The sequence below is a fragment of the Pholcus phalangioides genome, unplaced genomic scaffold (assembly GCF_987345545.1).
Source record: "Pholcus phalangioides strain wild (caught in Gottingen) unplaced genomic scaffold, Ppha-v1.0 ptg000009l_1, whole genome shotgun sequence".
Lineage (NCBI taxonomy): Eukaryota > Metazoa > Arthropoda > Arachnida > Araneae > Pholcidae > Pholcus > Pholcus phalangioides.
The window spans coordinates 51,117,931-51,132,305 of NW_028301602.1; the positions used below are offsets into that span (position 1 = coordinate 51,117,931).

At 34.5% G+C, this 14,375-nt stretch overlaps 1 protein-coding gene across 3 annotated transcripts in view; it reads right to left on the bottom strand.

Annotated features, from left to right (window-relative positions):
- Positions 1–510: 510 nt before the first annotated feature.
- Positions 511–14,375, bottom strand: part of sturkopf (lipid droplet associated hydrolase sturkopf) — a 134,535-nt gene continuing 120,670 nt past the window's right edge. The window contains exons 4-5 of one of the 3 annotated variants that reach the window (XM_089236505.1): positions 8,408–8,683; positions 515–6,113 (exon numbers count right to left, since the gene is read on the bottom strand). In XM_089236505.1, coding sequence (XP_089092631.1) covers positions 6,105–6,113; positions 8,408–8,683 — 285 coding nt within the window. In that variant the 3' untranslated portion in view covers positions 515–6,104. Of the gene's footprint in view, positions 8,684–14,375 lie in introns of all 3 variants that reach the window. The other 2 variants (XM_089236504.1, XM_089236503.1) reach the window with 2 other exon arrangements.

The window sequence follows — 14,375 nt, forward strand, 5'->3', positions numbered from 1 at the left end:
GCTTTACCTTCAAGCAGTTTGGCACTCACTGGCTTCCCACTTCTACCGCGATGAGGCACGGGTTCCCAACCTTGGATTTGAACAAATGAGGTCTCTAATTGTTTTTTGGAATAAAAGGGGAAAAAAATGGGGGGTGGGCGAACTGAAATTAAAACATAAAAAAATAAGGGCCACCCTAATATACATATATAATAGTATATACATATCGCGAGAGACTGTTGACACTTTAAATTCGTTAGATTGGGAATGGGTGATAGCATTTTCGAGGGGACATTTTGGTGATTGCCCCGCTTTGGAGTGGTCAGTCAGCCAATGAAGGATGCTGTAATCACAAATCAATGATGAGATTGCTTGACAAGATAAGCCAATCGATTTTTAAGAAGGGCCAAGATTTTTTCAATTATAAATTTGATCGAAATGAAAATCTGGTGACCCTAATAAAATTTTTGATTTTAATTTTTGTTATATTAGTTTTCTATGAGTTGTAAGAATTTTAATCATCTCGAAGAAAGTAATTTCTTTGTTTTTCTCTGTCCATAATGTGAATTTTGAATAAAAATTAAACAAAACCTATGGAATTTTCCTGCTTATAATCCACAGATGTAAACTTCGCTAGTTTGTGAAAAAAAAGGCACCATATAGTCAATCGTCCACAGTAATGTATAACCCACATGAAAAATTTCATTTATCAGTATAAAATCTCAAGGAAGAGGATATTGTTTAACACGGTTTTGTAGAGAAAAGGTAAATTTTTGTACAGGCATCCACCACATCTATAAATATTTATAAAATATATGTTTTATAAATAAATTTTAATGTAATCATAACTAATCAAACCCTTCTCAGAAAAAAAAAGCTGTATATAAGTTGCGGTGGTTTCTCCACACTAAAGTCGCTTCAAAGTTAAAACTCTTCTCATTTGAAGCTTCGATTGACACAAAGAAATTCATTTCCAATGTTGTGTTTTTATTTCAACGTAATTTTTTATACATATCCATGGATTATACGTGGCAGAATAGGGTAGGTTAATTGGGATTTCCATGGAAATAAAGTAGCAATTCACGTGTCCAAAACAAAGAGGGGGCAGTGACAAATCCATTTTGAATAATAGAAATTTCGGATATCTATTTTCGTATATTTGAAACGAGGTTTTTTGAAGCTGATTAAATATAGAATTAAATGTGTTGAACTGGTAATGCATAATCACCAATCGTCTTGGTAAGTTTGATACATTGCGCAACATTTATTACTTTTACCAGCGATTATGCATAATCCTTTTAGAACCTGTATACACAAACGTCCGGGTTGCTTTTTTCACTTTAAGTGTTATTTTTTTTAAACTCAGGGATGTTCAGTCCAAACTTCACAAACTGTGCGTTATCATTGAAATTAAAGCCGAAGTCCCTGAGGTTTAAAAAAGAATCCATAGAGAGATAGAACAATCCCCTTCCCTATGGCCGTAGCGTGCTTTCTTGGGGCAGACCCTTGGCATCTCCTTGAAATGGTATCTCCTCAGAAGAAATAGGAGTTATGAGGGGCCCCCATCCGGCTCAGGGCCCAAGTTGCCTCAGCTTAGTTACGGGCCTGCCCCCCTTCTGTTTCTTAGCACTGAGTCTGAAAGGGATAATTTGAAATAAAGTTAATGTTTTATAAATATGAAAGAAATCATACGGAAATATCACTTTTTCCTATGATAATATTTATTTATTTATTTAACAAAGAAATGTACAAGCATACATATACAAATACAGACAACTTTTCATCCAAGGTGAACATGACTGTCACATACTGGATGATGGTTTATTGATAAAAAAAACAACACAATGTTGGGGGGGGGGGAATACCTATATATAAACACTTTTACATAAACGCAAGTATAAATGGGGAGGGAAATTGATAGTTAAATATCAAATAGATGAGTGAAGGGGGAAAAACAAAAAATTAATAGTAACATCATTGTGGCAACGCATGGTGGGTGTATTTTAAATATCAAATTTAGAGATAATAAGTATGATTTGAATAATTGAGCTACTGTCAGAAAAGAAATATATTTAAAATGTTGATAAATATAATTGGAGAAAATCAATTACTTTAATTAGTGTGAGGGGCGATTTCTTTAAAAAAACAAAAGACTAAAAGTGCACGGAGATATCATCAATAGACAATAAATATCTTTTGAGGTACTTCTTGTACGTGTAAAGAGAGGAAGCATTCCTAATTTCAACGGGTAGAGAGTTATAAAACTTAGGTATTAGGTAAGAGAAATGAATTTTTTTTTGTTTTTGTGAATAATTGGCAAAGAATATGTAGCGTTACGCCCAGCAGAAGATCGAGTGGATATTAATGGTAGGGAGTACTGACGTTTAAAGAGAAGTAACAGGGATTTATAAAAATATAAGTATCTAAGTGGTAGAATTTCTATACTTTTGAAGAGAGTGATGGAAGGTGTATAATAGTCATTAAAAATTAGCCTTATAATTTTCTTCTGTAGTGATATAATTGGTTTTAAGTTAGTCATATAATCACTACCCCAAATAGATGAACCGTATAATAAGTGAGAATGGAACAGTGAGTATTACAAAGCAGCGATTAACAAAATATTTTAGAAAAAATGTATACATTGTAAATCTTAATTTGATTTGTAGATTATGAACATGGGATTTCCATTTCATGTCAGAGTCAATATAAATACCCAGATATTTTATAGTATTCACTTGTTCTAATTTATGACAATTACAATCAGTGTTAATGCTACATACAGGTTTATGAATCATAAAGTCAATATTCAAGGCAGAAATGTTATGCAAAGAAAAGTTAATATATTTAGTTTTAGAGATATTAAGTTGAAGATCATTTGCATGAAACCAGTCTCTAATTTTTATCATGTCAGAATTTACTGTAATTTGTAGAGATTCATAGGTAGCAACAGAATAAAGTATGACTGTATCATCAGCAAATGTGATTATCTTGCCATCAATTTTTAGATTACATAAATCATTCATAAATACATTAAAGAGAAGGGGGGCCAAGAACAGATCCCTGGGGGACTCTTCGGTTAACCCCTAAAAATTTACTGGAATGAGAGCCATATCTTACTCTCTGAGATTTGTTCGTCAGATATGACACTAAGAGATTTAGGGGGGGGGGGGGTGTCTCTAATGCTCATGCCTCAAGCGTATATTGAAGGATTTCATGATTAACACTGTCAACGGCTTTTCTTATGTCTAGGAATACAGCTATGGTTTTTCTAGATTTGACAAGATTGTGTATTACATATGTACTAAAATCTAGTAAAGCAATTTCAGTGTTATGATTAACAAGAAACCCACGTTGATTAGGAGAAAAAAAATTAGTATGAGAAAGAAATGAGAGTATTCTTTTTTTTAGAACAGTTTCAAAAATCTTGGAAATAGAAGGTAAAATGGAAATAGGCCTATAATTACTTAAACCATTACGATTTCCTGATTTGAAAATTAGGAAAACAGTGGCAGTTTTCAAAGAGTTAGGATAAACACAGTTTAGTATGCAGTTATTTATCAAATTAGTCTATTATAATTAAATGGTAAGGAAAACATTTGAGAATCAATGAATTAATCATATCATCACTAGAAACCGAAAGAGATAACCGATTTATAATAGAAATGGTTTCTTCTGGGGGAACAGCTTCGGAATAGGGGACATATTTTTTGTAGTTATCTGACGGTGAAATGGGTGATGAAACAATGTTTACAAAATGATCATTAAATTTATCAGGAAGCACTTGGGGTTCAATGTTATCGGGGAGGGAATTGCTATGATTTTTACCAATTATGTTATCAATAAACTTCCATCATTTGAAAGGAGTATCATATTTTGAAAACTGTTGAGAGAAGCAAAATTGTTTAGAAATTTTGATGTTGTATTTTAGGTAATGAGTGACATTATAATATGCAGTACTAACCTCCTGATCATATGGAAATTTTTTAGTTTTAAAATATAGTTTCTGTTTTATTTTAATTAAATATTTTATCTCTGATGTAATCCAAGTTTTATCAGTCCGTCTGGAAAGGTTAATATCACGATATGATGTATGGCTATTTATGATGGTTTCAAGTTTAACAATAAATTCATCAAAAGCACCATCATTATTTATGCAAAGTGTATAATTCTGTAGATATAGCTTGAGTTGGGAATAATTAATAATTTTATTTCTATAAACATTGAATACCGGACCATTGGTACCGGACCAGAATTAATATTAAAGTATGATAATTTACATAGAATCGGGTAATGATCGGTGAAATCCGTTTCCCAGACTACAGATTCAGAAAACAAAAGCCGTGAAGAATTTCTTATAAAAATGTGATCAATGCATGACTTAGAGGAAGGTCTGGTGATTTGAGATATCATAGGTAAAAAAACCATTGCTTGACAGAGATATTCATAATGAAAAGATCGAGGTATTCATAATGATTAGTATTAATTTGATCCAATATGTTTATGTGTTAATACCACCAATAATTATACATCACGGTTTTTTGTATTACCCAATAAAATTTCAAACTACTGGAGAAAATCTGAAACAGTGAAGGCATGAGACCTATAAATACAGGTTATTAATAAATTAATTGAAGGTTCGAGTAGCTGAACAATTTCAGCAGTATTAATTTGTACTGGGTCAGTCAACACAAACCCAAGGCAGGTTTTCGAGAAAATGCACACACCATCAGAGTTATTATAGGATCTGCAGCATGAAAATTTCTGGAAGCCATTGATATTAAAAAGTTTTATCTCCTCCTCACTCACCCATATCTCAGACAAGATTAATAAATCAATGTTATCAAGAAAATCATCAATAAAAAAATCAAAATTAGCTCTAAGGCTATGAATATTAAAATGAATGATGTTAAGTTCAGTAATCGAGTTAACAGGATGATTGGTGACATTACATTTTCCTTAAAACTTTTCAAGTTCATGTGGGGTGAGATACTATGACAGTTTAAATCCATATCATTTTATATGAGTTAATCAGTCAGAATACCTGTCTATAAGTATAAAGGTAAGTTATAACTGAGAAAACAAAATATGTATATAAAAAAAAATTCAATGTGTGTGTGTATATAAAAAAATTCAATGTATATAAAAATAAAATATCAAGAAATATTATACAAATCCTCCAACAACTTTACTCGTATAGCTCTTGATTTCTCATGCTTTCTACGATGGACTTTGCCATCACGGACCCAGCAAAAGTGGAAATCATTCTCTGATTTGAATTTTTTGCATTCATACAACAGTTGTTTCGTATAAGGAGCTAAATGTTCATTTATGTAAACTTGATTAGGTTTTAAAACACTAGAAATCTTGGAAGCGCATATTTTTTTCTCATGTGCAGCTCTCAAAACAATGTCACGATTTTCCTTGGTGTTAAACTTGCAGATAATTGGTTTTATGCTGTCCTTATGCATAGTTGGTGCACGATGAAAAGCACTAATACAGTCCACCAGATTAGGAACTTCCAAAAATTGCAGCAGAGAGTATTTTAGATCAGTCAGATTTTCGTTTGATGATTCTGGCAAACCGGTAATTTCTATGTTGCACTTGCGGGTGTATTGTTGGAGGTCAACAAGATCGATCTTGAGATAATCGAGTTCAGATTTCAGATCTCTATTTACCATAGTCAATCGCTCTTGTTCTCGTTTACATTCTGCAATTTCAGCCCTTTGTTTTTCCATCTGTCTAATTATGGATTGTAGTGATTTCTCATGTTCAATTCTTTCTGCTATGAACGATTTAATGGATATTGTATGATTCTCAATCAGACCACAGATTGCCAGGAGGAGATTGTGACCTTCCGGGGTTAAATCACCCATAACATGTTTTGCAGTGTCAATCATATCTATACTCGGAATTTGATTGCTAATAATCGGATCCCATGCAGATGAACTATTTGTATTCTTGTTAAGAATAGACGGAGAAATGTTAGACGTAGTTGTGTCTTGACTCATAGTAGCAATTGGCCATCGAGACATGTAAATTCAGCATTTGTTGAAGTTGAGGCAGTCTGAAGGCAGGTTGAACATTTCCTATTAGTGACTGGTTTACGCAACTTTCTGAATGCGGGTTCAGCATAGCTAGCACAAAAAAAATGAAATTTCACTTCGCACTTATTGCAGGATATTTGATCATCAATACAGATGATGTTTTCATCACATCTCGGACAGCAGCACAATTTTGATTAAGGCATGTTAAAACAAAATATAGCACCAAACTGTGTAAAAATTTAAAGCAAAATGAAAAATAACTCAGAAATATAATACAAGAAAAAAAAATTGAACTCTAAGATAACAATATGGAGAGACAAAAACGTGTGCAGCCGCACTCTGTGTTGCCACCCAATATAATTCTAACCACTTTTATCTTCAGTTTAGCCTGTACATGATGTGTGCACTACACATGTTTTACCATAAAAATTTAATTAAACTAAGTATGAAGAAGATAGATCCTTTTTTGTGATGAGTATCCCGCGTGAATGTGACGTTTTGTTTTTTCAATGTTTTTAAATCTTTTGATTAAATCAAACAAGTTGGTTTTTATGCTTGTTTACAAGTTAAATAGCAGTAATCCTATTCTAGGAAGAAAGTTTTTCTGGCTTCTTCATCCATTAATATCCAATCAAGAGTGGGGGAGGCGATAGGGATGGTCACTGCACCAAGAGTCTGATAATATGGGAGAATGAATCTGTCCCATATTTTACGGGAAAGGTAATGACTAGCAAAAATCGCTTCCTCCGACACATCACTTTGGATCAAAGCCTGGGGGGCGCGCTGACTAATGTTTTTTCACCGGGCGCCATTAGATCTAAGACCGGCCCTGATGATAAAGTACAGCACAAAGAACGTTTTTTTTTCTCCTCCCTTAGTATTCATCAGAAATAAAAAGGAAGAGCTAGGGTGTGTTTGAGAGTGAAAAGAAATTCTTTATAGATATCGCCAAGAAGTGTGAGAGGCAAGGAAAAGCCAACTGTTGTCATTTTTATTAATTTTTTGCGGCTTTAATAGTTATACTTGGCTACTAATTTTTTGTTTTCATGTATTTCTAGGTGAGATGCATGCACTTGAATTTTTTCATAATTTTTTCAGAATGATATCTTGACTCTTTCCTTGTAGGTTGCCTATTCAGTAGTTTGTTCTGCAGATACTTAACTCCAGAACATCACTTTCTTTGTCTTGAGGCCCACAGTGCTATTACGACAGCTCTGACTATTTTATATTTTTTTATTCAATCTATTTTTCTTGACTAAAATGAAATAAATACATTAAATAATAATTAGATCATAATTATTGGTAAGAAGGCCTGCAACTATTCGCTTGGTAACAAGCAAAAGACTGATAAGAAAAATAGGATTCAAAAATTAGATGAAATTCCTTTCTATTGAGAGTGTATAAACGGAATAGTTTGGCAAAACCAGCCATTCTTGGTCATGGTGTAGCACTTGTGCTGCGAGATGGTCACCCCTGCCTTGGGGGGGGGGGGTGTCACATACCGCATTTTGGGAATCCTTTCTCAAAAAATTAGATTCTTCATGGTCATCTCCAGAACTTGGAAGATCTAGGCGATAACCAAATATTTCAAGAGCCACGATTGTTTAAGGGGTTGCCATGATGATCTGGTACCTGAGATTCACGAAGCCTCTGTCATCTCAACATTGAATACATTTGGAATTTTATCTAGACCATTTAATTTCTCAAAAAAACTTAACCATCCCCAAAATTAAAAACCCTATACTTGCTTCTACTGTTTCAAGTATAGTTTTTCCCTCATAATTGATTGAAACACCTCATTTTCTACTTTGCTATCATTAACTCTCTCAGGATTGCTGAATTACTTTTAAAGTAGCCTGTCATTCGAGTCGTACCCAGTTTCATTTATATGCAAAATTTGGCTATACTCTGTCTAAAATTATAGATTTGTTTAGAGAACATATATATAGACAGAAAATAAATTTTGAATTATTCATTGTAACTGATTATAACAGCAAGTTTCACATACAATAAAATTCATAAAAAAACTTTCCTTTTCAGAGTTCATATTATGTGCTTTATTTTGCATAAAACATTTAGAGCATAAATGTGCGTGTAAAATATTGAATACTATGATTGTAGAATTAAACGAACAATGCATGGACATCTTTTTAATTTTTCAGAACTTTGAGCATCCAACCAGCAACAAGTGCACCCACTTCCTGACTGTTTTCTAAAACAAATGCATGCTCAAAGTTAAGCCTACACAGGCGAATATCACCTTGCGGAAAAAGTTTTTTAAGGTCTTGATAGTACGAAACCGGGCACCAGTTGTCATTAGAGCCATAGTAAAATGTTATGGTAGAAATATTTTGCTGAATATTATCTATATCTAATGCATTTACATTTTCTAACTCATCTTTAGCCATAAACATACACATCTGGACACAATCAGGTTGGAAAAGATTCAAACTGGCATTTATGACACATTCTGGAACACAACGGTCTTTGAAATACCACTCAAGCAAACGACTCTGTGTTTGAGGAGTTAAGTAACTCATGGCATAAATACTTATGAGTGCAGGAAGACGGAGATATGTAAGCATGGGCCATATCCATTGACCATTTGGACTAGTTGAAAGACGTTCAATAGCAGGGAAAAGGAAGATAGAACGAATTACCTGTAAGAGAAATTGCCCTTTAACAAATATTACAGAATTGCATGCATATCATATCAATCTCTTTATATAACTAAGTAGAAAAAAAAATAAGGAAAAAATAATTAAGCTTATAGTAGTGCTTTGAAAATCCAAGCCCAGAAAGTTCGAGTGTCCGGTTAAAACAGGTTTTAAACAGGTTAAAAACAGGTTTTTAAGTGATTCAAAATGGTGGAGTGGACAGGTTTTTTTTCGGCAGGTCTAAACCCAGCTTCATTTGCATAGTGCATGGTTCAGCTTGCAGAACTTTTCAGAAAGAATGTTTCATCATAGGTGCCGTAAGAGTATTTGCATAACCCGGATTATTTTAGTGTTTCATAACAATGATTCATTTGAACGGATGGCAACAATGAAAGACAAACATTTTGATAAATGTTAAAGTAGAAAATTTAACAAGATTACAAGATTACGTTTTTCACAACAAAAAGGTTCAGGCTTTTTTCCTTAAAAAAAAGTTAGTATTAAAAGTTTAACAAAATGGCTCATTCTCACTGGTTCTGTCCGTCGTGCCACGCTTCACATCACCAAATTGAGAATTACAATTTCCCGGTTCATAAGAACAGTCTGGCCATCTCCGAATGATGCACAGGGCCCCGTCATTTCAACTTTTTCGGGGAGCGGGGGGGGGGGGGACAAAACACATGTATTCACTGTGTATATATATATACCATTTTTAGTGTATTTTCAAAAGCCGGGAGGGGGGGGGAGTCAATGCCGCCCTGCCCCCCCCCCCCAAATGACGGGTCTGATGATGCAGGTACAGCAGGAAACCAGAGTCAACGAGTCCAAAGACAACGTAGACAAATCCCTGTCTTCTTCATTTGAGAGGAAGATTCGTGAAGACATTCTAGTCAGGCCACAAAACTACGACTAGGAAGAGAGGTAAAGTGACTCGAACATTGGCAAAGCACGTTATGGAATTCTTAGTGCGTGATTGAAAGGTGACCATCACACAACCCCTGGGACGAAACTTCTCAGGAACCAGTAATGACTAGAACAAATGTGTTGAAACGGATGAAATGCCAAAATGCTCACCCTTTCCCAGCACAGCGCTGGCATTTCAAGAGAGTGAGCGATGAATCACATTCGGCTGCACTGTAATACAACTAATTTGCATATGGAATTAAGCATTGCACAACTAAAACATGAAATCTGGAAACAATACAAAACGTAAACATGATGGCCGATAGGCAACACATGATCCTGCAGATCGATCTGTGGAGGTAAAACAAATTAAAAATATAAAATGACTATAACAAGAACTATTTCTGTAGGGGACCCAATGGTAATGTTACAAGAGCTCTGATACAAAGAAAACAAGGAGGGGGGGTCTATGGTTAGGAGAACCAGGTAGAATCATGCTTAGAACAAAAGATATATGGGATCTAGGGCTGTAAGACGTCTGTATATACAGCCCATAATGGTGTATGCAGGTTGGGATTGCATTGAGTATCCATGAATTCAGGGACTTGGCGACCTCAAAAAGTTAGTTACTTCGGGATTGGGGGAAGGGGTCATGTGGCCTGAGCCTTTTTTTTCTCTAATGGGGTGAGTGGGATTCAAACTATGGTTAGACAAACTCGGTTATAATACGTACGCCCTAACGATTCCGCCACTCTGGGCCAAATAACTATTTTTGCCTTACTTAATTGTTTTACATGACCTATTTTTAAATGAAACTGCTAAAATGAAAATCTTACCTATTATCAAATATTGATATAATTGATACAATAATCTAGTTAATTACAATAGTTTTATTAATTTGATTCATTTACATCCAAAAAATATTTTTAAATGCTTCGATCAAGTGTTGCCATCTTTATAATTTTTATAAAAGCTAAAAAGTGATAAGATTAGTTAGAGAGGGAAAAAAGAGTTCAAACTCTATATTCTTTACTTCCATGCTAAAATTACCAAAATATTTAGTTACAGAGCCTTCTAGGTGGCACACGTTTTGAATTGTAAATATGTTTGAAAAAATATAACGAAAGTTTTAAATCAAAATATACATTTATTTAATTAGATTTTGATTGCATTAGAAGAAAAAACCATCACAAAATACATTTAACACAGCTAGAGATAATTTAAAAGTTATGATAATGTGGAAATTATTGAAAATTACTGAATCCGTTATATCCTAATGGTACTTTAAAGTACCGCTTTAATTTTCGAAACGCTTATATCTATGTTATGACCACTTCTACTGATGATATCTACAATGACACGATGAGTATAATTCTGACAACAGGCAGTGGATGGCAGCTGAAAGCAGAAATCTCTTTTCTTTTCGCTGTTGACATTTTATCTTTGCCATGTAGCATTAGGAAGAAGTTTTGCAGTAGAGTTAATTTGCATGTTGCTTATTTGAGTGAATTTAGTGACTAATTACCAGTTTATTTTAACGCTATTATTTTTATTCTCTTCTATACTGTACAGGTAAGCATTCAATACATTTTATAATAAAATTACTATTTTATTTTATTTTTACATAGGGTCAAAAATATATGCTGGTACTTTAAAATACTGCCAGGCAATGAGTATTTTTTCCTTAATATTAAAAATTGATGTGGAAAATTTTTACTGAGGCAATTACATTAAGTCTTCGAGATCAAGATGGGACGAAAAAAGATGTAGCACCTATGATATTCATCAATGGGCGGGGAATGGACAAGACAGATTTCTGTGCTCACTATATGATAAAGAGAGAAAGTTTAAGAAATGGTGGCATATACTGTTCTTTGTGATGCTTGAAATGGCATATGTCATTGCCTATGCCATTTATAAAAAAATACATGGAGAAATTTCACTATTGAAGTTTCTAGGACTCTTAGCCCAAGGTAGCTGCCTAGTTAAGAGAGGTCGTCCTGCTGTCAGCACCGCACTAGAACAGCCAAAGAAGAGAAGGAAGAGTAAATTTTCTGTGCCAAAATATTATAGATCAGGGAACAATATGAGAGCTCATTGACCTACATTTGTTCAGCAGAGGGGAAGATGCAAGATGTACTCTATTTGAAAGATACAGTTCGAACTTCACTCAAAATGTATGCAATCGCAAATGTAGTTTTGCAATGTATTTCTGTGTTGAAAAAAAAATTGTTTTCAAAAGTATCATCTCGAGTAGTGTAAATAAAAATGTGTATGTTTGAAGTTCTTCTCCCTTACCTTTCGGTACTTCCAAGTACCAGCTGTATAATTAATCACTAAAAACACTGCAAAAAGTATTTTACTCTTTCCTAGGGTTATTTTGCACCAAAACCTGGAATCCATCTCTGTTAAGAAGGTCCCAAAGCTACCACCCCCTTATAAATACACTCCACAATATAACTTCAATGTGAATCATGCAGGCTATAATAAATTTTGAAGTGGTATCAGAATCTTTCCTGTAAAAATATAAAATTTATTTACATTTAAGTGTGATAAAGATCGATTGCTGTCACAAGAAAGTTAAAAATTGTCATTGCAACATAAAGAATTGAGTATGAAAATTTGACTCAATGAATAAACAGAAAAAATTAAAAAATCTGAAATCACTAATTATATTGAATATGTCAATAAAATAACTAGTTGACATTACATTGAAAATATGCCAATTAATAAAATAACTACCATATATACTTGTGTATAAGCCGAATCGTATATAAGCTGACCCCCCACTTCAGGACCACCAAAACCGCAATAAATACAATACAACCCGTGTATAAGCAGACCCCCAAAAAATCTGTGCATTTCAGAGAAAATTATATTTTCGTGCAAAATGAATAGCTTACGGAAATTTACAATAGAAAATGGTTCAAACTTTTTAATTCGTTTCTTCTAAGTCTCCAAGCTCATTTCAAAGAGGATATCTTCCTCTACGTCCACCGCATTGCTGATGCAACATTTTTTCAAGGATCGGATGATAATTTCAGCGAAAACAGAATTCCACGCCTCATGTACCCATTGGAACATTAGACCAATGTCAGGTTTTTCAAGGCACCACTTTTTGTAGTTTTTTTATCATCAGAACTCAGCCATTCGATCCACAAATTCCTCAAATAGTCTTTGAGAGGCTTGTTGATGCTCACATTTTAAGGCTGTACATTCAACATTAGCCACCACCAACCAATGATGTTTTCGATTTCTTTGCCTCGGCTTTGACATTATCAGTTCTGTGAGGTTTGAAAATATCCCATACCAATAATGCCGGTTTCTTGAACACGGCTACAAAAATGACTACTGATTGCGGGGGGGGGGGGGGGGGGGGGGGTCAATATTTTTTCATCAAAAACTGACTTAAGTATAAGCCGACCCCCCCCCCCCCACTTAAGGAACAAATTATTTTTCCACAAAAAAACTCGGCTTATACACGAGTATATACGGTAGTTTGATTACCAGTTTGACTGAATCATTATTACTGTACTCAGGCAGGGCCGTATTTATGTTTTTGCTACCTGTGGGCGGCTTTAATGCATTTCATCTGTCTGGGAACACAGAAGCGAGTTTTCAGGGTTATTTTACTGGTGCGACGTATCGTCCCAAGGGATTGGAAACTTGCTAATGTTGTTCCGATATTTAAGAAGGGTAATAGAGAAGCTGTGTCCAATTATCGTCCAGTAAGTTTTACAAGCTCCCTCTTGAAAATTATTATCGAAAGACAGTTGGCAAAGTGGATGGACGAGAATAATGTATTGTCGGGTAATCAGCATGGGTTCAGGAAGGGGAAGTCATGTGTGACTAACCTCCTTTCCTTCTATGATCACGGGATGAAAGCTTTGGGTAAGGGCAAAAATGTAGATTGTTGTTTACTTTGATTTCCAGAAGGCATTCTATCGGGTCCAGCATGGTAAATTCTTGAACCATTTACATGAGATTGGAAGCAGCTTGCTGAACTCTCTTACGAGTTGAATGGTGTCACTATCTCGGATGCAGCTAGGGTCACCGATTTGAGAATTCTCATTGACGAGCGGCTTAGGTTTTCTGAACATTGTTCAGCGGTAGTCAAAAAAGCAAATAGAATGCTTGGTCTCATTTTCAAAAAGGTCTCTTCACGTTCTCCTAAAGTCATTCTTCTGCTTTTCCGAAGCTTAGTTTGTCCTGGACTGGAGTATGCTGTAAGGTTTTTGGAGACCATACCTACGGAGTGACATAGACTTGGTTGAAGAAGTGCAGAGAAGACCTACGTGTGTCCTTATTGGCACACAGGGCTTGAGTTATGAAGAGAGACTTCATTTATTGAATATGTTTACACTGGATGAACGCAGGTGTCGGGGAGATATGATCGAAGTGTTCAAAATTTTCAGCGGGATGGATAGGATGGACATGAATTATTAGTACACTGTCAATTGACTGCTTTTACAAGGAGACAATGGTTATGGTCAATGCTTACCCACAGAAATAGTAAATTGTAACACAATTGACATGTTTAAAAAGAAATAAGATAAACATGTTGAGGTAAATCGAGAAGTTATCCATACTTAAAATAAGACAACCATAAGTATTCTTTATGGGAATTGTGCATAATATTTTATCATGTATATATATATTGTTCGTAATTGCATTTTTAATTGGGTTGCTATATTTTTGAAATATGACATCCATATTTATTATGCCCATCTTTTTCTCAGCCACCTCGTTGGGCATTTCGCCTGGTGTGGCGTTGCATTTGTATATTTGTATC